This window comes from Chroicocephalus ridibundus, chromosome 1 (genome assembly GCF_963924245.1).
Source record: "Chroicocephalus ridibundus chromosome 1, bChrRid1.1, whole genome shotgun sequence".
Lineage (NCBI taxonomy): Eukaryota > Metazoa > Chordata > Aves > Charadriiformes > Laridae > Chroicocephalus > Chroicocephalus ridibundus.
The window spans coordinates 17,255,116-17,277,325 of NC_086284.1; the positions used below are offsets into that span (position 1 = coordinate 17,255,116).

At 43.9% G+C, this 22,210-nt stretch overlaps 1 protein-coding gene across 2 annotated transcripts in view; it reads left to right on the top strand.

The window, feature by feature from the left end:
* The window catches only part of ARHGAP42 (Rho GTPase activating protein 42), a 171,077-nt gene extending 159,925 nt beyond the window's left edge, over positions 1–11,152 (top strand). The window contains exons 22-24 of one of the 2 annotated variants that reach the window (XM_063329837.1): positions 1,380–1,442; positions 5,139–5,218; positions 5,449–11,152. In XM_063329837.1, the coding sequence (XP_063185907.1) occupies positions 1,380–1,442; positions 5,139–5,218; positions 5,449–5,537 (232 nt within the window). In that variant the 3' untranslated portion in view covers positions 5,538–11,152. Of the gene's footprint in view, positions 1–1,379; positions 1,443–5,138; positions 5,219–5,448 lie in introns of those variants that run through there. The other variant, XR_010070381.1, reaches the window with a different exon arrangement.
* Positions 11,153–22,210: the final 11,058 nt, after the last annotated feature.

The window sequence follows — 22,210 nt, forward strand, 5'->3', positions numbered from 1 at the left end:
GTGCACCCTCAGTAAGTTTGCAGATGACACCAAGCTAGGTGTGAGTGTTGATCTGCTTGAGGGTAGGGAGGCTCTACTGAGGGACCTGGACAGGCTGGAGGGATGGGCCAAGGCCAACTGTATGAGGTTTAAGAAGGCCAAGTGCCGGGTCCTGCATTTTGGTCACAACAACCCCAAGCAGCGCTACAGGCTTGGGGAAGAGTGGCTGGAAAGCTGCCTGGCAGAAAAGGACCTGGGGGTGCTGGTGGACGGCCAGCTTAACATGAGCCAGCAGTGTGCCCAGGTGGCCAAGGAGGCCAACAGCATTCTGGCTTGTATCAGGAATAGTGTGGCCAGCAGGAGCAGGGAAGTGATCGTGCCTCTGTACTCGGCACTGGTGAGGCCTCACCTCGAGTACTGTGTTCAGTTCTGGGCCCCTCTGTACAAGAGGGACATGGAAGTGCTGGAGCGTGTCCAGAGGAGAGCTACCAGGCTGGTGAGGGGTCTGGAGACCAGGTCATCTGAGGAGAGGCTGAGGGAGCTGGGCATGTTTAGCTTGGAGAAGAGGAGGCTGAGGCGAGACCTCACTGCCCTCTACAACTACCTGAAAGGAGGTTGGAGAGAGGTGGGTGTTGGCCTCTTCTCCCAGGTGAATAATGACAGGACCAGAGGAAATGGTCTGAAGTTGTGGCAGGGGAGGTTTAGATTAGATATTAGGAAGAATTACTTTACTGACAGAGTGGTCAGGCACTGGAACAGCCTGCCCAGGGAGGTGGTTGAGTCACCATCCCTAGAGGTATTTAAGAAATGTCTAGATTTGGCACTTCAGGGCATGCTCTAGTGGCAGAGATTGTGGATTGTTTGGTTGGACTCGATGATCTTAAGGGTCCTTTCCAACCATGAAGATTCTGTGATTCTGTGTGATTTCCAGATCTGCAGAGCACCAGGAAGTTCTCCAGATACTGCAGGACTCCATTCAGCCTCTCCACTTTTCAAACTGGAAGGGATCACTGTAATCATTTCACAGACAGTTGTGTCTTAAACAGAGAATCCTGCCCAGCTCAGAGTTCCAGCATGATAGTGACAGGCTGGCAGTAAAAGCATTTCCAATATATCTATCGGCCATTCATGAAGAGAATTTTAAGTATAGGGTGTTGAGATTTCTCCTGCTGACTCAGCAAGGCACTAGAGCATGTGGAAGTCAGGCCCCAGTTGGGTTACGTTCTTTAGAATTCTGCTGAATGGGGGCTTAAATTTAGCTTTTGAATTCTGTTTCTCTAAGTGAATAATTAAAGTAATTTTTTTAAATGTGTCCATATCTTTAGATGATTAAAAATGAAGTTAGTCTGTGTGTTTTATTAATGAGCAGAGTATAAAGCAAGGTGCTGCTTTATTTTCAGAGTGGCCGCAAGAGCCCAGTTGTTTGAAAGTGCTGGTTCACTTAAACAAGTTTCTTCAGGACGGTAAGTGCTTTGTAGTATTTAAAAATTTCTAAAATCCTTTCTGTTTTGTTGGCTTCAAAGATTGAAATAGAAGCGTTGGAGCTTTGTTCTGTGTCTTTTGAACAGCATCATGTGTCATGCAAAATTTTTGCATGGTTTATTAAACTCGTCCTTGCTCCAGAAGTAAACTAAATCTGACGGAGAGTACCAGCCTATCTGGCTGTTCCATCACCTGGGGGAACTGCAGTGAGAGATGCTCAGGTTAGGGATCTGCTTAAGGACACGGCTACAAGAATAAATTAACAGGATTTAAATTAGGCTGAGGGTGCTGTACTTATTCCATAGAGCTGTTTGTATATACATGCTTTCAGCAGGGTAGCAAACGTGCTAGTTTATCATAATGTGCTCATGTAGGCAAGTTCTGAATAACAGCTGCTTTAGAAAGTTCAGGTTTAACATGATCAGGATTCCTGTCTTTCCCATCACACCTTCCATGCCTCAGTATCTGTCTGGAGAAACTGTTCCCCTTTCTTCTTGGTAGTGTGCAGCAGGATTTATTTACATTTTCTTTACAATTGCCTGCATTTATGTAGTGGATTTGATTCATTCTTATAGTAAGTTAGAATGTTCTGGTAAATGTTTGTCTAGGAAGCTGTATCTTCCATACGTTACTAACCGGCCTACATTTAATAGGCTAAGGCAAATAGTCAAATAAATGGATGTGGGAAAAAGTCTGTCTCTCTTTTCACTGTCCCTGTGTTTCAAGTTCTCTGAGAGAGAACGTATCTTTTTGTCCATCACTTTACACACTGATACCAAGAACGGTCAATCAAGCTTCCAAGAATTGTCAAGCTTACTGGAACTGTCAAGCAATAGGAAAAAAACCCAACACATTAATCCATGAATCTAAAATAGCACAGCTGTAAATGCAGATGCCAGATAAACTGCTGAGATGTGCAGCAGTGGAATATGGCTGTCTTCTCTGGCAGATCTAGCAGGGGCGAGAAGGAGAAAGCTGACCTGCAAAAGGCCCACTGGTTTTGTTCGAGAGAAGCAGCTTACATGAATCAAGGCTGATCTTGTTTTGTGTAGTACATGAACTGTAAGGTGACCAAAAAAGAGGGTGGCAGGGGAGAAAGGGAGATGAAAACAGCAGGGCATTAATTTAAAGAAGAAAAGTATAAATGGAGACTGGAATGTTCTTAAGCCAGTGCACTAAGCTGAGAGTGATGGCTGCTTCGCCAGTCCTGCATCATTTCACCTCCACCACTGTTCCTTCTCTTATTTTGTAATGCTCCCGTCTTGTAAACTCTCCCCTGTTGTTCCCTGGGAGCCTGTGCCACATGTATCTGTATATCAAAAGCAGGTAAGAAGCAAAAACCTGTCAAAGGAAAAAGGTAGCAGTTTGATAATGGATATGGAGAGCAGATTACAAAGCCAAAAACGCTGAAAGGCTTAATAGCTGCTGTACTTCAGCCTTCCTAAGAAAGCAGAAGAGCAACAGTAACAAGGATGATGGAAAACGAGAAGAGAGCAGGCAAAAGGAGGAAGAAATAAGAAGTAGCTTAGCTGTTGTTATAGTGCTGCTCAAGTCGGAGTAAGATTTTGCAATTCAGCGCCAGCTTTTATTTACCTCTCATGCATGTTATGAACATGAAGGCTAATTTAAAACTTCAGGATAATCTTTTTTTTCTCTGAACTATCTGGAAATCATGGTAATTACATCATGATCCACCCAGTAGAAAGGCCTTCTGAGTTCATAACTCTACCATCTCATGAATATATGCAGGACAGAGTGTAAGACAGCTAAACTATTTTTAAGCTCTCTGGTTTGATACCAGAAATACTCAAGTCAAGATGGTGTTGAACTCTGTGCAGGGGTAACTTACCCTGCTAAAAATAACTAGTTTTGAAATTTTAAGCTATTGCTTACCTATGCATTATGGTATCTAAGCAGCTTCATTCTTACTTGAAGTGTCTGTTGCCTGTTTTGGTCATTTGTACAGCAAACGGATCAAAAGTACATATATGGTTTTGCAGTGTCACATTGTCATCTGTATTTGAGCAGATAATTTTTACTCAATGCTTTACCACCACAGTGGCCTGGTCTTACTTAATTCCTTCTTCCCATTAATCTTTGCAACTCTGCTTTCTGACTTTGTATGATGCAATATCTCTAATACAAGTATGTCTGTCCCTTTTTTTTTAATGCTGGAGCATTATTTCACCTGGCTGTTTTCTCTCTTGTATACATGAGTACATAACGCTATAGTACAGATTTGTTTTAGTCAGTAAGAGAATGAGAGGCCACAGTACATGTTTTAGGATTGGACAGGGAAGACCAAAATGTTGTGCCCTGTGCAACCTGTGCTCTCTTTTTCCAATTCCAGAATTACTTGGACTTCTCGCTCTTCCCATTCTTTCCCTCCTGACTTCAAGTTTATTAATCATCCATATCTCAGACTGTAGTATTAAGCTACTGAGACCATTCCCTATTGCTACTCTATTCTGCACTTGAAAGAGGCAAAGGAGTTTTCCTACTGCTTTCACAAGATTTGCAGTTACCCAACAGTTTTAGTAAGGCCTGTGGTCTCTTTATTGCAGCATCTATAAAAAAGATGCACCAACACGTAATCCCTGACTCTGTTTTCTTGACTTTGATTTAGAGGTACGCAGATGGTCAGTCAGTTTCTCACATAAAGTGAGAAACTGCATCATAAAAAGAAGGATTTTCATTAGAAAAGAATACCTAGAAAAATGGGAAGGAGGAGCTGGTGAGAGCAAACAGCTCTGGGTTGGCAGCAAGATCTCTGGGTGCTGGGCTGGGGCTTTAGTAGGAGTAGGCTGACAGTATGAAGCCCTGTAGACCCATGCTCCCCTCCCTGCCATATGACTAAATATCCTTTCCAAGTCATTCTTATGTTTTTATTTCCATGCTATATTTTGCATTTCCTTGAACACCTGGAGTGCCCTGCCCAGCCCAGACCCGTGTTTTCTACTCAGTTGAGCTTGGCTGTGAGTCTGCCATCTCCAGGAGTCTATAAACCTTTCTTCCTCCTGTAGGATAATTTTAACTGCTGAGTCACCTGAGAGAGGTTCATGTGTTTTCCCTCATTCATTCCTCTTCTGGCTTCTGTCTTTGTCTTGCTAGGCTGAAAACTCATTAGGGCAAGAGCAGAATTTTAAAGCTTATTTATAACTTTTAAAATAATAATAAGTAATAATAGTTGTTGTTATTGTTGTAGTTATTATCATCATCATCATTATTAAAAAGGCCTGAGGTGGTGTTGACTGCTCGTAGTCAGGCAAAATAGTTTATGATCTGATGAGTACTGACCCTTTGACTGCTAGAATAAGTTTACCGTTATGTGCTCAAAACAAATGTAGGAAAAAGTAGGGAAAGGGAAAACGCATTTTTTCTCATCTGGAGTCTATCCAGTAAAGTCATGGAAAGAAGGAGCTTCTAGGAAATGTGGGTACCATTTTCTGAAATTGTTTTTGTTGCATTAAAGAACATGAATCACACTCTTCTCAGATTATTAGCATCACCTTAAGAGAACCATAATAGATGATGGTGATGTTATCACGTGCTTTTTAACAAACAGCCTTGTTTGTGGGGAGGAGAGCATTAACACTGCAAGTGAGAATGTCCATTTTCATAATCGCACACAAAAAAATTACCCAAGAAACTGAAAGCATTTTTTTTTTTTCTTTCAGACAAGCAAAAGCCATGTATTCCTGTAAGGCTGAGCATAGTCATGAGCTGTCTTTCCCACAGGGGGCAATATTTTCCAATGGTAAGATATGTTTTTACATTCTCTTTTTACATAAAAAAATATAAAAAACTGAATTATATCCACGAGATAACAGAGTGTAATTCCATTTTCAACTCTGAGTTTTTGTCCTGATTTTTCAATTGCTCTTGAATAAATACTGGCTAAATAAATATACGAACCATATATAGGATCTTTTAACAGTGTTAATTTATTGTAAATATGTTTTATTTGTCTGGCTGGTTTTTTTGCAGTGTATCCATCAGTGGAACCAGGCTGGTTAAAAGCAACTTATGAAGGCAAAACAGGACTCGTTCCTGAGAATTATGTTGTCTTCCTCTAGCAATCTTTAGTGGACAGCAATATCTTCATGGTATCCATGGTAACAAATAATAAGCACTATGATTTTTATCTGACACAGATATGGGATCAGCCCGTTAGCTGAGTGGTAGATTTCCTTCAGATACTGCAGCTGCAGGTTACACAGCTCCCTATCAACGGAACAGAATGTAATGAAACAGTTAACAGTTTCTGTACTGAAGACGGTACTCTGTTTAAATAACTTCCATTGTTTGCAAAAGGTTGTTCTGTTCTTCTTTTATGGGTAAGGAACACTAGAGCAATAAAATAAAAAAAGTTGCCATTTAGCTGCAGACCTTCAGGTTCTAGGAAGTGTGAAATTTAGAGGCAATGCGCTCTACGACATTTCTTGCAATCTGTAGTTTTTAATATGAAAAATTGTATTTTTTTTCATAATGTAAGTGCTTCTATTGTGATCTGAATTCTCCCTTAGAAAACTTGATTCTAAAATTAGTCCTAATCATTTCAAATAAGAAATGAGTTTTCCATAAATCAGAAGTTTGAACTTCTGTTATTCATTGAGATTACAATATGTTTTAGAATGTATACAACTGATAATGAAATCAGTTTATACACTGCCTGAGCAGTAAGTGTTCATTCAAAATGTGATATGTTTAATGAATGTTTCATTCAAATGCTTCTTAGATTTCCTTTCTATATCATAGATAATATTAACAACTTATTATTTTTATGATACCCGTCATCGAGACAATGTTCTCAGTGTATTTCAGAGCAACATCTGTAGAAAACAGGGAGATGCTGAATCTGGAGTGACTGGTAGTAATGTGAAGTGAGCAGTGAAAAACAGCAGTATGTTATGAAACCTGAGATAAATTGTAACCAAGTCCTTTTCCAACTTTTTCCATTGCCAATAAGACAAATGGCCTGTGAAGTAGCTAATTTTATAAGCTATGAATGCTGAAAGCTCCATGTAGCAATAAAAGTATTTAGTATTATTTCTCCTGACTTCTGCTAAACTGTTTCATAAAGATTTCTCCCCTTCTACAGAATAAAAACGGCTTACTTTTCGAAAGTTCGTAAAGACCCATCGATTGCTCCTGGTAGGACTGAAAAAAAGAAACAAACTCAAAAAAACCCTGAAACCGCAAGCAGCTTTCTAAATCTTAGCATCTTTCTTGCACACCTTGAGGGAAAACATGCACTGCTTGCTTGGCTACTTACCATGCCCCACTGCAAAACAAGATATTTAAGCTCTATATTAGTAATTCATCAGCATTAGTGCTACAGAAGGAATTCACCGTTTCATAGACCTATCAAGGCTTAGTTCTTTCTTCAGTAACAGAAATCAATATATGTATTTTCTGTTGATTTCTAAGTTGGATACTGCTTCTAGAAAGTTTAAGGAAGGAATTCTGTTAGGATGAAAAACATCAGTAATCTTTGAATTGCTTCTTTTTTCTTTCCATAGCCTTTTTCTTGTTTAAATTAGAAAATAAGATTTATTGCGAACATGAAGAAGCACATCAGAACCTTCTTTACTTGTACGCATGCTTTCTGCAGAGCAATTCTGTGTTGGAATTCAGGCTGGTGGCAAAATCCTTCTTGCTAATTAAAGTACCGAATGGTGATCAGGGAAGGAGAGAGGGAAGGGGGAGTCTGGGTAAGGCTGACTGGAGGCAGTTGAAGACTGGCCCCTTGAATTAGTGACTGGGATCTGGGTTCTTTCTTCTCCCTATACAATTTCATTTAAGTCCTAAATAATGTTACACTTCGCCTTAAGACCAGACTGTGCTCAGCACATTGTGATGAAGGGCTGTTCCAGACGTTGTCACAGGCAGTGGATGCAGACACGTATGTGCTCATCTAATTTGCCCAGTGCAGATGGGAAAGGAAGTGAGGGTCTTTTCTCATCAGATTGGGCCTTTCTTATTTTTAAGGCAAGCCAAGATTTCTTAGTGTAAGCTACGTCTGAAACTGCCATTGCCCTGAGAAGATCAACATGGTTTTCGTTGTGGTTCTGTTGTATTTTGCAATCCAAAAATTGCAGAATGTCAGAAAGCTTACCTCTGGTGACCTTCTCAGGAGTACTGCTGCAGGCAAAAAGGAGCAGAAAGGGAGGCAGGGCTTTGAGCAGAGGCTGGAAGCCCCGCACACAGATCCTGCAGCTGCAGGTTACTGTGCAGTGAGCTGGGGAAAAAAACACTTCTTCCATCTATTGCACTGGGGTCAGTGGCAAATGAACCTTTGCTGAACATCCTTTAATGACCTGTTATACCTCTCACAGAATCACAGAATGGTAGATGGTTGGAGGGGACCTCTGGAGATCATCTAGTCCAACCCCCCTGCCAGAGCAGGGTCACCCAGAGCAGGTTGCACAGGAACGCGTCCAGGTGGGTTTGGAATGTCTCCAGAGACAGAGACTCCACCACCTCTCTGGGCAGCCTGTGCCAGGGCTCTGCCACCCTCAAAGTAAAGAAGTTCCTCCTCATGTTTAGGTGGAACTTCCTATGCTCAAGTTTGTGCCCATTACCTCTTGTCCTGTCGCTGGGCACCACTGAAAAGAGCCTGGCCCCATCCTCCTGACACCCACCCTTTCAGTATTTATAAGCATTGATAAGATCCTTCCTTGGTCATCTTTTTTCCAGACTGAAGAGACCCAAATCCCTCAGCCTTTCTTCATAGGAGAGATGTTCCAGTCCCCTAATCATTCCTCTCAGGAGGAATGTAATTGTGAAATTCTTGAGAAACAGTGAAATAGAAAATGCTTGCTCTTACTTTCTTTGCTTGATTCAAAAAGAAGGGGGAAAAGCTGACCTTGGGTAGTATTACAGCCTGTGTATACGTCTGGGTATTCTCCAATATTACCTTTTGAAACCTGCCGATCTTAGTGCAAGCTAGAGGACTCCAAGGTGCTAAGTTCATTAAAAATTTTGTAAAAATGCAAAGTTCAGTTGCAGATTAAGTAAGCGAAGTCTGTAAGTGCTGAGGGAAAGGCTCTAGAAAGACCTGGAGGAATCCCTGTGGAGGAGAGGTGTTCTGTCTGTTCCCATGCCTTCATCTCGCATTAGACACAAAAATGAATTGCAGAAGACAACTTCATAAGAAACTGGATCCCATTCTTTCTGCTGCTCTCAAAACAAATTGGTATTTTCCTCTGTAGGACTCTGCACTTCTTCAGACCCTTCTTCTGAACCAGCCATGAGGATCACAGAAATAATTTTAGAGTAGCTTGGCTTTAAAATGGCATTTCCATCTGAAAAAGGTTATGCCCATTCTTAATTACAGTAAACCACCCGCTCTCAATGGGATGAGTAGGGTTTTTCATTTTTTGAAATATTTTATGTTTTTTCTGTTCTCCTCCTCTGTGGTACGTAATGAGCACTTTCTGTACAATCTCACTGCTGGGTTGTGGATGCCCCAGCTCTTCCCTGACTTTGCAGGGGGGAGTTTATCTCTACGAGAAGCTGCACAATGGACTGGCAAGTGAAGTAGGTGTTCAAAGACACCACAAATGGGGGAGAGAGCAGCACCAAAGCTTGTCTAATGATGATACTCTCAGGCCTGACCAAAAATTCCGTCTGATAATTGGAAAGGATCAGAAATCCATATAACATTTAAATGAAGATATAATATCTTGATAGTGCCTTTCCAGAAAATCAGGCAAGCTGACTAAATTAGTTCACAATATTGATTTCCTGTTTTTTACGAAAGTCAGATTCACTCTATAAGCGAAGGTTGTGCAATTTTTTTAAATTATGTAAGCCTTCCTAAAAGGATGCAGCAGGTTTTTTCCAAATATCGCTGTAGAACACAAGGTAGATGACACATTGTAATTGCTGTTTGTCTTGTGGAAATAATGTCTGAACCCACAATTTATGTAATTACCCATGTTTTTTCTTTGTTAAACTTTTTGATACATGTTGCAGCACAGCATGAATCAAATTAATAGTGTGAAGGACTGATATATTGTATGATAAATATGTAAAGTATATTAATATTTTATATTCACACTTTTTATTAATGATGATAAAGATGAAAAAATATTTTTGGTGTAATTCCTATGAGTTCAGTATTAAAATGTCCTTGCCATTTTATGGCATTTAGAGTTCTATGTAACAAAACTCTTAAATTAAACCATAGCTATCACTCATGTCCCTAACTAATCTATAAAGTCCACTGTTCAATTATTTCTGAAAAAAAATGATGCACAGATTTGCTGACCAGCGCTATTCTATGATAGTAATAATAACTTATTTTCCTTTTATATGTTTTCTGGTGCTAATCTCTATTCTTTGTCTGTAATTGGATCGAATTGTAATGTGCCTTTAGGAAAGACATGTTAGGAGAGGAAAAGTTGCAAAATTCAGCAGTTCAGAACAATAATTACAACAAAGAAAAAGCATTGTATGGCAGTAGTTGGATTTTTTCCTTACATGTCTCCACTGGTCTATTTTCTACTTAATAAGATTGCATCAGATGAAATAATGAAACTAAAAAGCGTATTGCTCTTCAAAGTTCTTTTCCTAAGGCAGCAGTTTGTGCAATGTTGGGTTGAGCAGCAAGAAGAGAAATCCCAGTAGGGAAGCACATCCTCCGGACTGGGGTGGATCTTCGCCACTGATGGAAACTCGCAAAGCTCTAGCGAAGTCAAAGACAGACCTTTGGCAATTTATAGTGAGGGTTTGCTGGGCAGAAGCCCCTAGAAAGTAAGCAGAGTATTCTGGTGATGGGGTAACATATGATACGGCTTGGCATTATCCTTTCTTTCAGCAGAGTGCCCTGTATGGATTGTTCCATTACCGGAGATCAAGCTGTGGGCAAAGTTCAGTCTTGTTCCCTGTGGTCAGAGAGCACTGACAGCGGCTGCTGCCGCGGCCCTTCCAGTTACTGCTCCTGCAAAAGTCAGGCTGTTGGTGGGGCTGTTTCAGCACAAGTTGGGAGGTCTCTTGTCTTGGAGAAGATCTGGCATGTGCTGTGGGAGTTTGCTTTGTTTTGTTTTCATAAGGTGCTTGGTATCCAAACAGCTACTAATCCGATGTTGTAATTCAGTCACTGAAGATCATAGCGTTGTTTTTCTTGTCCTGTATGTGGCAGTATTTAATAAGGCATTGGATTATCCTGGTGGTTTTTTTTTTTAAGTATGGGGAATGGTGCTTCAGCCGTTGGATGTCTCAGCTGAAAGCTGTTCTGCATCTGAGCTTTTTGCAAATGTTTTATCGGGAATTATCATTAAAGTTCTGGCACTAAAGACAGCACCGTGATCTCAGCACTACAAGAGTTTCTGTTATAGCAAAGGGCAAAGCAGCTGAACAGGGCACATGGATAGTTTCAATTTTCAATCATATTTATGACGATTTTGGAGGTATTAGAGTTTATAGGGGTTACTTTAGATACTATATGGTATTTTCATAGGAAGGTATATACAATCAATAACTATATATATTTAATAAAGTCCTACTAAATTATCTTATTGAACTCTCTGTTTATTTTGTAGTGTGGTTTCAATAATTATCTGCACTCTGTATATATCTACATGTAAATAACTGGCATGACATGCATAAGCTGACTTGCAGACATAATTCTATGTTGTACTTTACACTGTATTTCAAAAATTTGAAAAAACGTTTTTCAAAATAAAAAGCCTTTCTACACAAACTGGTTTCTTTATTATTTTTAAATTTGGGCTCTGGTGCTGCCTTTTCTTTTTTCCAAGTAATAACAGTTTTGTGCGACTTCCATCCATGCTTGCATTTTTCAACAAAGTTTCACCCGTGAGGATGCTTTGCGTAGAGGACATTGCTCCTAACGTTGGGCAATGGGCATGTGTATGAACACTTGACAATAGCATGTCACCTGCTGGCCTGGTCACGTGGAAGACTCCAAAGATGTGGCATTTGAGGAAAAGAAAATGACAATTTTGCACGTTAGGTAACAAGGAGCACAACCCTGCTGTATCAAAACATCGTTGATGAGGTCTTTGCCTCTGAAATTAGCAGGTGGGCAGCTTGGGGGGGGGGTTGGTGACCCGCTTCCAACAACGCTGCCTGTGAGGGAGGTAGTGTGAGTGGGGTGGTTTCTGCAAGTTTCCTTGTGTCCCTTTCCTGGCATTTCTCCAAGGCTTTTTATCTCAGGGACCTGCAGCTTTTCTAGCCCTCAGGAAGGAGTTCTTTCCATTGCCAACTGTGCCCAAGGCAAGGGGACCTGCGAGGTGGCCTGCCTTGCCTTTCTCCTGAAGGGACTCCAGAAACCCAGGAGGCTTTTATAACCCTGAAACAGTCAGGCCTCATTACGATATTAACTGAAAATAACTATGTTTTTTAAACAAGGAAGATGAAACCAGCCAGCTGATAAACTTTCCCTGCTCGCTGTGTGGTGAGGCTCGGATAGTGCAGAAAACTGTGCATCAGACCCAGGGAAGATGCGTCCTGCTGCCTGCCCTGGGCTGCTGCTGCCTCCTGCCCTGGGCTGCTGCTGCCTCCTGCTGGCCACCTCTCCTGCCAGCGAGCCCCGGGCTTGCCCGAGCGTCCCTGGGCTGCCTGCCTCACCCAGGGCACGTCTGCCTCTCGCCCGGCCGCTGCCCCTGCCACTGCAGGTCTGAAACTGAAAGCAAAATATAGATACCGTGGCCAGAAATAAAACTGAGTCCAGTGGAAAAGCAAAACAGCACGGAGCAGGTGGAGAAATGCTCTTTCCCTTGGCATTGCTTTCCAACAGCTACTCCTAAGTGAAACTTCCACTTGACAGCTCTCCCCCCTTGGAGATTTTAGAGATACGGAGTCTGCTTCCAGGGATCAAAAAGTCACCTGCAGCCTGTGGTCACCAGAGATGACCTGCGCCTTGCAGGCCCAGCATCCCGCGCTGTAGGGACGAGGGAGAAGGAAAGGCTCCCCTTGGAGGGACCGAGGGACGCAGTTGGGCTGGCGCGGACGCTTTGGGCTGTATTAGCTCTGCCGCCAAAGCCGGGGGGTCTGCAGCGAGGGGGCTCAGAGCTGAGCTGTAACTGTCTGCCCTTAGTTAAAGCTTTCTGAACACCCCAAGGTGGGGTGTTACAATTACGATCTAAACTGTCATCCAGAGGAAACATCTGGGACTGACCCTGTTGCCACTCATTCCCTGGCTCGCTCCCCACCACCACGGGGACTTTTGAAAGAAGGTAAATCCAAGGGCAGCAGCGCAGGTGAGTGGGGGCACCAGGAGATGCCTGACTTGCCCCACCGCTCTCTTGTGCGCAGCAGGTTGGGAGGAGTAGACCCCTCAGCCTGCGCCTGATCCCACGTTGGCCGGCACTTGGGGCTGGATTCACCTCTGCGGAACACAAAAGCACACATGGGAAGGGCTGCCATGGGTGCTCAGCTCCGCGTAGTGGGTTGGCGTGAGGGGAAATGAAGAATATTCGCATCTTGATAGCTCACCAAAAATGATAGCTCATCACAGGTTTTATGTTAAAAAATCTGAAATAAAATGGTTGTTTTTTCTATTAGAGCTTTCTGCCCTTTCCCCTGGTGGTGTAGGCTCCTTGGCTTTCGGATCCTCTGGTCTGCAGGAGTGAACACAGACAAGTTGGGGATCTCAACTAAGCCCTAAAATAGATCTTAACACCCATTTTCCCAGTGTCTATAGGGCCATTTTACTTGGCATCATGGAATAACTAAGATTTTTCTCTGTTTCTGTGAAACAGATGTTCTGACCAGCTGTATTTTAACATTTCAGTGAGCATTTAAATGTAAGAAGACATAAATTCCTGTTAATCCTGTATTACCACTGAATTGGCAGCTGCCAGGGGATGAGGCACTACCTGTGTTTCTTACCAGAAAGGGCGAAGAGGAGCTTTAGCCTGGAGCTTTAGCCTGGAGAAGAGGAGGCTGAGGGGAGACCTTATCACCCTTTACAACTACCTGAAAGGAGGTTGTAGAGAGATGGGGGCTGACCTCTTCTCCCTGGTGACAAGTGATAGGACGAGGGGAAACGGGTTCAAGTTATGTCAGGGGAGGTTTAGATTAGATATTAGGAGACATTTTTTCACTGAAAGGGTTATTAAACCTTGGAATAGGCTGCCCAGGGAGGTGGTGGATTCACCATCCCTGGAGGTGTTTAAAAAAAGGGTAGATGGGGCACTTAGGGACATGGTTTAGAAGTGGCTTTTGTCAGGGTAGGCTAAAGGTTGGACTCGATGATCTTAAAGGTCCCTTCCAACCTGAACAATTCTATGATTCTATGATTCTATGATTCATTATTTGGTTGCAGTGAGGCCCTTTACAGCGCATGATTCTCGTCTGTTGGGAAAAGTGGATCTCCTGAGCATAGAATCATAGAATGTGTTGAGCTGGAAGAGACCTTTAAAGGTCACCTAGTCCAACCCCTGGTCTGAAGGCTTTATTGCTATAACGTGGCCGTAGAGCCGTTGCCTTGTGGAATAGTTACGGTATAAAACAGGTGCCGGAGCAAGCCGGGGTGGTGGGAGCCCCTGCAGTGCTCGGCCACAGGGAAGCAGGACGCGATCTGGGGTGTGCAGCCACGCTGGCCATGCCCCCCGGAGCTATGGTCCCCTGTGTTCGTAAAGAGGAGAAATTTCAGTGACCCCAGGAAATGGCATGGGCGTAGACCGAGCAGGGGGCAAAGTCAGTTCACGTCCCTCTTGGATAGGTTTTCTCATGAACTGGGCATGATTCCTTCCTTCAAAGCCCACCTGCCTTCTAACACTATGCTTATTACATATAGCAAATAAAGCATTTGCACTTTTGTCTTTTATACCTTTATTTCACATTTATAAAGCTTTTCCTGTGTAACTTGGATTAATGGCTGATACAGAAAGAAAGTATTGTAAGATATTCTTGGCTTCTTTTGCAACGGTTGGCTGCCTTTCTATTGTATTTATGGCAACAAGCTCAAAAGCTGGACTAGCCGAGAGCAAGCGCCTTTGCCAAAGATCACGGTGTGCTTTTTTAATGTAAACATGCAGGGATTCTTGGGAACATTGAGTGACCTCCACAGCCGGTACAGAAAGGAGTCTTAATTCACTTGAAAGTACTTTGGTAATTGGAATACATCTTTCTGCCAGTATATTTGAGGAGCCGATTAGTTAGACTTAGCACGGGTGTATTTCATTTAAAATTACTGTTAATGGCTCTCGGGTGCCCTTAGAAGGGATTGGAGTCCCGTCTGAATGAAAAACATCAGCTATTTATTGTTGTTGATGGTCATTTCTTTTGTCTTCTGAGAAAAAAAAAAGCCACATTCAAAGGGAAACACGTGGCTTACCTGGATTGCGGGTGTCTTCAAAACGAGCTTTGCAATGGTGTGCTGCGCGCCGTGACGGCCACGTGCTCCATCCCCAGCAGCAGGCGGGGGGTGAGGAGGGGTGGTGGGCTCAGCCCTTGGCGGGCTCAGGGACAGGAGCCACGGGCTCCAACCGAGCTCGTCTGGCAGCTCCATAGTCCAGACGTGACCACAAGCTCATGGCATTGCCAGGGAGACATCAGCGTAGTCCATAAACAGGTGAGGTGGTAGCTGCGCGGTGGGAAGCCCCATGAGAAACCTTCCAGAGGACAATTCACAAACCCGGGCGGAAGAAAGATAAGAAACCTGAGCTCGATCAATCTATTTAGTGTTCCTCCAAACAAATTAACTGGCGTACAGGATACAACTGGTTCCTAGAATGGAACAAATGCTGTTTGCAACGACCTCACAAGAAGATAACAAAGATTAGGGTTTCAGCGTGCCTGAGCTGAGAAGCTGAGCATGAAGCGCTGGAAATGGAGGCTGTGAAAGCAGTGACGATTGTGAGTCCTGAATTGCCACAAAATGAGTGGGATGCCTATCGTCAGGGATAATCCTTCTCAAAAAAATCCTGCATCTGGGGGCTCTGGTGGCACCCTCCATGGACATCTGAAGGAAGCAGGCAGGCAGCAGAAGACCTCAGAGAGATTTAGGTGCGAACCAATTGTGCTGGGCAGCGGTGATGCAAATACATCCTTTCATAAAACCACAGCTTCAACAGCCATTTTAAGTTTGTTATTTCCAACAGCTGTTGCTGTTGGTTGAGGGATGCTTATGTTTGGGCTTGAAAAATACTGTTTCTTTTCCGTAACGATGGCAAATTGTGCCTGCCTTGGATGGAGAAAATGGTCATTCTGCACAGTGTCCTGCCTGCTCCGTTACAGGCTCAGTATCAGGCACCATCTCCCCAGACCCTCCCTTGAGAAATTTGCAGTGAATGCCGTAGGAGTGTCTGACCCAGCTTCCAGCTGTGATTTCTAACACCGTTTTGTTTTGGAATGGCTCCTTCTCTCCGCCCTCCCTGTCCCCTTTGTAGCTCAGACGACACAAAACAAACGAGCACAATTAATTTTATCTTCGGAGCAACGCAGAACCAAGATGTACAAAGTTCAGGTTCTGCCACTGCTGAAGCCCTTCCTTAATTTTTTTTTTCCTCATCTTTGTGTAAATGATCCCTTGAAACATTTCCTGCCTAAATGAACTGGGAAGCCACATGTCCAAGTATCTGTAAGTGCACCATCTTGAGAAACTCAGGTGAATCATAGAATCATACAATGTGTTGGGTTGGAAGGGACCTCTAAAGGTCACTTAGCCCAACCCCCCTGCAGAAAGCAGGGACATCTGCAACTAGATCAGGTTGCTCAGAGCCTCATCCAGCCTGTCCTTGAATGTCTCCAGGGATGGGGCCTCCACCACCTCTCTGAGCAACCTGTGCCAGTGTCTCACCGCCTCATTTGTAAAGAACTTCTTCCTAATGTCTAATCTGAACCTACCCTGCTCTAGTTTAAAACCATTGCCCCTCGTCCTGTCGCTACATGCCCTTGCAGACAGCCCCTCCCCAGCTTTCTTATAGGCCCCCTTCAGGTACTGAAGGCTGCTATAAGGTCTCCCTGGAGCCTTCTCTTCTCCAGGCTGAACAACCCCAACTCTCTCAGCCTGTCTTCAGAGGAGAGGTGCTCCAGCACTTTGGTCATCTTCGTGGCCCTCCTCTGGACCCACTCCAACAGGTCCCTGTCCTCCTTGTGCTGAGGTGAAGGTTGTTGTGTTTTCCTTAGCTAGTGCAATTAGCTTTGCTGGATAGTTTTCAACCAGAGAAAAAATCAAGAAAGGGTGGTGTTCCTTTACCATGATGTTATTTGTGTGAATCTCATGAACAGCTCATCTCCTCAGGGCAGCAGGAACAAACACAGCTCTTCGCTTTTCACCATTTCCAAGACATTCGTTGGGGTCAGCCGATCCCCGTCGGCTGCATCACGTTTGAGTACAACAGCGGTGACCAGCACCCATGGCAGCAAAGGGGTGAGGTAGGACAGAGGAGCTCCTCGTAGCGCCGCCGCAGCCTTGGCTCGGCTCGGTGCCTCCTCCAGCGCCACAGCAGCTTTGTTATTGACACACACAAAAGGAAATGATGGTTTCATCTGAATTATTGCGTGGCAGGATCCTCGACACCACTTCCTTCTTTCACTTAGATAACGCAAAATAGCAGGGCGGTCTTCCCTGTGAGAGCGGATGATTATTGCATGAGCTCGTTAGTATGTGTCGTGGTTTTGGCCGGATTGGCCGATCAGAACGACAGATGGCCCTTCCCCCTCTCTCCTCAGAGACGAGAGGAAGAGATAAGGAGATTTACGAGTTTAGAAAAAGAACTAAACTACTTTAATGAAAATAATAATAAATAAGAAAATAGTAAATAATAATAGAATAATAAAAATTAAAGAAAAAAGTATACAATATATACAAAACTGTATCCAGTCCCAGGATGACGATCGCATCACCAGCAGACACAGGGAAAGTCCCAGACTGGCGTCAGCGACGGACAGGAGCTGAATTCTGGAACTAGCGTCAGGAATGCTCGGATTGGGATCAAAGGCAGACGAACAGACAGGGTCCTCCTCAGACATCGGCCATTGAAGAAAAAACGAGCCAGAGCCCCCCTTGCCCCTTTGATCCCTCAGCTTTTATACTGAGCGTTATGCAGATGGGATGGAACACCCTGTTGGTCAGTTTGGGGTCACCTGTCCCGTCTGCTCCTCCCTGCAGGTGGGACCCCTCTACGCTTCTCTGCTTCCGACCCTCTAACGGGGCGAAGTTATATATATATAACAGGTTGTTATAGCAATAAGTCTAAGCAAGAGCCTCTGTGCATACCGTTCCTTGGTATAATCAGGTCTTATCACTCTGAGAGCGAACAGTGTCTGAACAATATGCTGTTAATTTCAGAGTTTCGTCAGTTAGAAGAGGCCCAGCTAAAAAGTAAAATTACAAATCAGAAAATTGGTTCTGTTTTACCTCAAACCAGGACAGCACGTTTAAGGGAAAGTTCACCCGTGCTGTGCAGAGATGCGTCAGTCTCCGTAGCATCTGTATTGTTACAGACTCTGAGACGTCACAGCGAAAAACCATCTTGTTTAGGCAGGCTGTTATTAGCTAAAGCTTAAAGCAAAGGCTTCTACCCCAAAGGGCTTAAACATCTCATTTCAAATAACGAGTAACATTATTTTATTCTTCATACCCTTCCATTACCGTGTCTATTAAAAAAAACAAAACCCAAACCCATTTTTGAGCAACAGCGATATGCATTTAGACTGAATATATGAAGTCATTCCACTCAATCCAGAGGAACATCATTGTATAAATAAATAACTGGGGACTAAATAAAGGTACCAGTGCCGGTGTCTCAGGTATCCTGAATGGATATTTAAGCAGGAGCAGAGTCTTAAACTTTGACACCTTGTAGTTCTTCAGCATTTCCAAAACTGCTTGTTTTCTTCTGTGTGCTACCTGGTCATAGGACTTCCACTTTAAAGAAATCTGCGTGTGTTTTTGGATTGACTAAATGCTTTCCGCTAACGTTTAATACTGCATGGGAAGTTTTAAAACTGAACTGATCTGGAAAAAAATCATCTAATCTAATCTAGTAAATCCCAGCCCTGTCAGAGCGTTCGAGATGCGCACATGCAGTACTGACAGCGGCCAAGAGACCAATTCCCAGGCACGAGGACAACTCGGAAATGAAACTGAAACACCACTGGGTTCTGTGGAAATAATGTGGAAAAGTCTCGTCATTGTTGGCGTGGTTAACGCTTCCCTGAGAGCGCGCTGCCCGTCACTAACGTTACAGGGCATCCTTAGCAAGGGGTGACGCTCACGCCACCGGCCCAGACCTGAATTACCAGCACTCCCTTAGGGCGAGGGGGGGGAGTGTTGGTCTCTCGGGTGGAAGGAGACCACGCCACCCGCCCAGCCCTTCTGCTGCCGCCCCCCACCCCGCCGGGTGCCAGTCCTGCTCCTCGCCCGACACACGCCACGTCACGGGGCAGTGGGGGGGGAAGCGGGCCGTGTCACGGATGAGGAAAGGATCACCTGGGTGCTGGAGCCAGTCCCTCAAAAGCCAGAGGTGACGTTCCCTCGGTGCCACTGAGGAAAGCCTGCGCCAGGCCAAGCCAATGACCCCTCCGTGCACTGCTCCCCCGTGACGGGCCTGCAGCATCCTGCAGCATCCTGCCCCACGCCGCCCAGCCACATCCGGCAGCGTCTGCTTTCGGCAGCGGAGAACTCCAGTCCTCGGTACGGACACTGCAGTGAGCTCACGGACAGCCTCTGGACAGCCTGGGGACAATGTCCTCTCAAAACCTGTCTATATAAATATACATAAACAAATCATCACCCAGTGTGGGGTTGCTGTGCTAGTCGTATCTATACTCCGATGTATTTTTCCCAACAGAGAGAGGCTGCAGATGCCACGGCCTCTGCGCCCACAGCAGCACCTGCGGCCAGTGCCGCTGGGCAGCCTCCTACCGCAGTGCAGGTCGTACTTTTTAATAAATTCTTCCTTTGTTTGTATTTACGCCGGAAGATAAGGAATGTAACTTATTTTTCTGGTTTTATACACTAGCATTTTGACAGAACCTTCCACATCAGTAAAAAAAAAAAAAAAGACGATTGTCTCCCATTCTTTGAGCCTTGTGGAGAGTTTGAATTGCAAACAAAATGGAGAATACTGCGCCCCTCCCCGTATAGGTTTCAATTCAGTAAATAAGCCGTGTGTGTGTGTGTGTCGTCTCCAACCGGCAGCTGCCAAAGTAATCAAACCGAGATTACCCCCCGGCAGCCGCTCCGAAGGGCTGACTGGGAGCACAAGGGGCTCCAGCAGCCCTGTACTGGCGGCTGCGGATCCAGCTCCGGTTACAGCCCGGTGCCGTTGTGTAGCTTTACTTTCCATCTGGTGGTAACCGAGGACTTTTAAACACTTCTCATGCTACTGCAAAGTAAGCACATCTCCAATTTATTGGACATGACACAATGTAGCTCGACAACGGCTTTACAAAAATACTTGAAAGCTATTATTTCAGATCTACAAATATATAGATGCAAGTTCCTCTTCACAGGAAAATACAGAAATCTTATACAAGTCTCTTTTTAAAAAAAAATAAAAACAATAGTAACAAACCGTAAATTATGCCCATTGTGATCTTGAACGTTAAATACAGAGGAATACTAACATCAGCCCAAATATGTCTCAAAGTTAAGGATTCTTTGGCTTTCAACAGATTTTTCCATCGAGGATTACAAAGCCTCTACAAAGTGCTCATGTATTACACATCCAAGTTATCCTTGGGGAAGAAAGTGTGTTGAGGGCAGGGGAGGGAGGGGAGAATAAACATTTTACAAATATGGGAACGGGGATGTAAATTTTCTGTGAAATTCAGAAACTGCAAGAGATCATGTACTGCAAGAGGCCCCCGCATGGTTTTAACCCTTAGGCTGTGCTTTTCTCTAGCACATCGGTTTTCTTAAAATTGATGGCTGTCCTCTTAGAATCACAGAGTCATAGAACAGTCTGGGTTGGAAGGGACCTTTCAGATCATCAAGTCCAACCATCAACATAACACTGACAAAACCATCACTAACCACGTCCCTCAGCACCGCGTCCATCCGCCTGTTAAATACCTCCAGGGATGGCGATTCCACCACTTCCCAGGGAGCCTGTTCCAATGTTTGATAATTTTCAGTCAAGAGGTTTTTCTAATATCCCCCTGGCATACTTTAAATGAAAATCTTCCTAAGGTAGTATTTTCAGAGATTCAGAGGTTTGTTGGTTCTTTTTAATGTCAGATGTGTATAACCTTGCTTTGTGAGCAGGTAAAGAGACACACGACCTGTATTATGAAGCTTGAGAAAGGAGAGGGGTTTCTGCCTCCCAGTGAAATGTGCTGTAGCCATCACTACAAACTGCACGCAACAGCACGCTCGGTGCCAAAGCTTTTGTGTAAAATTCTTGTAAGAAGTGAAGGGGCCAGTGCACAATGTGACTATATTGCTAGCTGAGCTTTGGGATACAAAACTTCCAATTACACTTTTAAGTGAAGAGCCTCGTCATCCTTGGCTGGCCAACCCTTCATGTGAGGTGATGACAGTCCCAAGAGATGATATTCTCATCCGTTGTGCGTAATGCCGCCACGACAGACCCCAACCCACGGCCAGCACACCCCGACTCCCGACGCATTTCAACTTCAACTTCATCAGGTTCTGCTGTCACATTTCTTCCATTTAACAGCGTATCATTTCTAACAAGGGTGTTGTACTTTGTCCATAGAAGAATATGCTTATGGGGAACAGCAGAATCCACATTTTGCTGTTTGTTACGAATGTTGCCAGGATCTGGGAAAATGGTGGGGAACATATTCATTGCTCTACTGAAGTCTTTGTCACTATTTTGAAAGGGTAGTACCACGTTTCAGATACAACTTCTCCAAATATTTCTAACAAAAGGAAGGCTCCTCCTTGTAACAGACTGACACCCACTAGTCTGACATTGCAGCTCCTTCACGGAACGTTTAAGTTGCAATCCTAACTTTTTCTGAGCTACTGGTGAAAACTCATTCCACTCAGAGTGCTTCTGATTCACGATGATGCATAAGGTGAATTATGATGATATTTTTATAAAGGCATTTGTACAAAGGACATATGCCAAGCTGTCCTCACACCCGCAGGATGGCCCGCGCTGGAGGCAGGGGTGCTGCTGTAACACCATCCCCGGGTGCTTCCCAGCTCCGTGTGCTGCCTGTTCCTCAGCTGTCAGAAAAAGCGCGTGGAACACTGCTGTTTGTAGTGATGGCTTTAACTTTACATTTAGATACATTTGGTAATAGCTGCAATCAACTGCCTTTTAAATACATGTGTCCAGTTTGGGGAACTCACAAAGTTGATGGATTTATGGTTTTCAAAGATTATGTAAGACTCCTTGGAGCTTCTTTTTTTTTGGAAAGAAATTAGATAGATATCCTATTAAATTTTAGTAAACAATCAGCCTTATTCTGGCAGTATAAAATATAATCGTACACTCCTTGGAAACAAAACTGACTTTTAAAACTGCATAGTGATTGCAGATTGCTGGGTGTTTCTTTCTCTTTTTACGTGAAAGCATTCGCACACCTTTCTGAATGCCATCTGTGCGTCTGTTTGGTGCTTTCCTTATTCGCGTTCCATATGGCCACAATGGACCTGACGGAAAAAAAAAATCAGTTTTTTTGAACAGCACTATGATGAGAAGATTGTTCTCAACTGGAGGTTTTGCAGGTTAGAGTCTCAGACTGGACATAAATCAACAATACAGGGTACGAAGAGTAAAAGCATTATTCTATTTTTATCTAGTATATGAAAAATAGGCATATGGGAAAACTGTACATCCAAGATGGA